Genomic DNA, 2,656 nt, shown 5'->3' with positions numbered 1-2,656 from the left:
GCCTTTATTAGCCTGTTCCACAGGTAAAGTCACCCCCTTCTGCTTTTCTGTTTCAGATGCGAGTTGTTTGATCAGAACTTGAAACTTGCTCTGGAAGTGGCAGAGAAAGCCGGACCCTTCGGACCTGGGTCGTAGAGAAAGCCTCGCCTGTTGCACTGAGTCTTCTCTCTCCCTGAAGAGTAGGGCCTCTCAGAGAGCTCTCTCCTTCACACCAGAGACTGCATAGCCCCCAGACGTGCTCCACTATCTCCCAAGATACTTGTTTATCCCCCAGTTGTGAAATTTACCTTTAACAGATTAGTCAGGAGTGTTTACACAGGACCACAGAGGCTTATTCTGCTGTGCCCTCAAGTGAAGAAAGAAGGCAGGGCGCAGGTCTGCAGCATTACTGCAGCTCATGGCTTGCTTTCGTCTCAGAACTGTACATATGTATTTTTCCTGTATAGCTCTAACTTACGGTTTTGCAAAGGGTTTCTATCTAAGAGTAATAAATGTTCCTTGAAGAGCTGGATGGCTGTTTTCTGTTGGCAGGGCGAATTTGCACCACTAGCACCCTAAGAGGATAAGCAGGTTTGGGTGGTTCTGCCTGCACCGCTCTCCCTAAGACAACCAGAGCCCTTGTGACACTGCTCCATTTTTATTTCACATAATAGAAGATCAGAGAATTAAGTACAAAATGTAATTCACTTCCACTGTTTTAATTAAGGCTGGCTACCTACTCTTGCAACCACGCTGTTCAGCAAAGTACCTGCGTGCACGTTCTTCACGATAACTGCCTCTTCCAGAGCCCTAAAGCAGTAAATCCTTTTGGGGAAAGCCAAGAATATTCAACAAAATCCCAGTTAAAAAACTGACTATTTATTGCAAACAGTGCTGGGCCTGACTGCTGCAGGCTGCCACTGGTGGCTCTGCTAAGGCTGACTCGGAAGTAGCCTGAGCTCGTTCCCACAGCCGAGAGATGCAGCTCTTGACCAAAACCACCCTAGACTACACTCTATGAACTGACAAAACACAAGCCAACGCTAAAAATGTGTTTTTCCAGAGGCCTGGAAAAAACCTGCAGCTGCTGTCACAATACCTGCTGCTGGGTGGGTTTTCCAGGCTGATGGGCAGAGCGCTCCCTGCATGCTGCCATGGCAGCAGCTGCTTCCCTTGCAAATCATGAACACTGTACACAGAAATGGCACTGGGCAGGATCGGTTCAATAGAAGGAGCTTCTCTAAATGCTCTCCCCTAAAGTGCCAAGGATTTCTTGGAAACGTGCCTGTTTCCAGGTGCTGCGAGAGCCCTGCCGCAGCACCCCACCGGCGTTCTGCTGCTCCGGGGCAAAACACCTCCCTCTCTCCTAACAACTAATCCTGAGTCAAGCTAAAGCCACGCTGCTCTCAAACAAGCCATGAGGCCCAGCTCTAACCACCACCACCCACTGCTGTCGCTGTTCCAGGGCTGAGAGAGAAGCAGAATCGACAAGTTAATGGCCAAGACAAACAGCAGGGACAAAACTCAAAGTGACAGCACCTGAAGCCAGTCATTTGGAGTCCTTTTAGCGGAGGAGCTCGGGCTGCAAAGCCTGCGAGCTTCCCCAGCATAGAACTGTGAGGAGGTGCATTAAAATCATCGCCAGTGTAAACTACCTGAATTATCACATCTCGAGGGAAAAAGTGATCAGCAGCAGGAACCTTGTGCCCTCTGGCAACTGACAGTGAATGAGAAATTGAGATTTTTATCTAGGTTGCAGCAATAGATAAACTCACTCCAGTTAAACAAAAATCCGAGCATCGTTCCCGTCGGTGAGGGAGCCTCCTTTTCACCAAGCAGCTTATCCTCAGTCAGCTTTCCTGGGAATCCGGCCCATCTTGGTGCGGATGTTGCGCAGTAAGAAGAAAGCCACTGTGCTGCCAGTGCAGGTGATTTCGGCTACCCAGAAGGCTGTGGCCCAGCTGTAGTGCTTGGCAATGGTACTGAAGGGTAGTCCAGCCAGAAACCCCCCAACTGCAAGGAGAAACAAGCAGAAAACCAGCAATGCTTATGCGCCTCAGTTTGATCTGCTGATACTTGGTTTTGTACGTGTAGATTTCTCAGGCATGGTCTGAACTTTAAGTGCAAGGCAAAAGCCAGTCAGGCATAGTCGGAAGCATCCCTGAGGCTCCCAGCTCTATTACCTCCACTTCCCACGATCGGGAGCTTGGCGCCCAGGAGCAGGCAATGCTCCAGCGAGAACACACGCGGGTTTGGTTTGGTTTTCAGGGAAAGGGGCACTACTCACCGTTGGCCATGAGGGCCACTATGGCATGGGAGGTGCCGCACAGGTTGGCGGGGGCGCTTTCGTTGGCAATAACCCCGAACAGGGCGATCGGCCCGTACGAGGAGAACCCGAACACAGCTCCCAGAGTCAGGATCCACAGCTGTAAAAACACGTTAAGATCAGAAACAGGATCCGTGCACCCTGCCCTGTCAGTCAGCAGCTGCCGACCAACCACAGATGCTACGTGCAGTACGAGCGAGTTTTGACATTTTCAGGCTGACACCGACTCACTGGCCTGCTGACAGAAGAGCTCAGGCCTGTGACAGACTCCACATGGTGTTCTCGGCCACCGTGAGCCCCCCTCTCTCCCACAGTTATGCCTCTACCCTGTCTGCACACGACTGGTGCTGT

At 51.1% G+C, this 2,656-nt stretch overlaps 1 protein-coding gene across 1 annotated transcript in view; it reads right to left on the bottom strand.

The window, feature by feature from the left end:
* Nucleotides 1-1,619: 1,619 nt before the first annotated feature.
* Nucleotides 1,620-2,656, bottom strand: part of SLC37A4 (solute carrier family 37 (glucose-6-phosphate transporter), member 4) — a gene marked incomplete at its 5' end in the record, with an annotated part of 5,067 nt that continues 4,030 nt past the window's right edge. Inside the window, 2 exons of the mRNA XM_010016033.1 lie at nt 1,620-1,992; nt 2,267-2,405. Of these exons, the coding sequence (XP_010014335.1) occupies nt 1,826-1,992; nt 2,267-2,405 (306 nt within the window). The remainder of the gene's footprint in view (nt 1,993-2,266; nt 2,406-2,656) is intronic.

Source organism: Nestor notabilis, unplaced genomic scaffold (assembly GCF_000696875.1).
Source record: "Nestor notabilis isolate BGI_N333 unplaced genomic scaffold, ASM69687v1 scaffold21086, whole genome shotgun sequence".
In the NCBI taxonomy this organism is placed as follows: domain Eukaryota; kingdom Metazoa; phylum Chordata; class Aves; order Psittaciformes; family Psittacidae; genus Nestor; species Nestor notabilis.
This window is presented reverse-complemented; position numbering and strand designations above follow the sequence as displayed.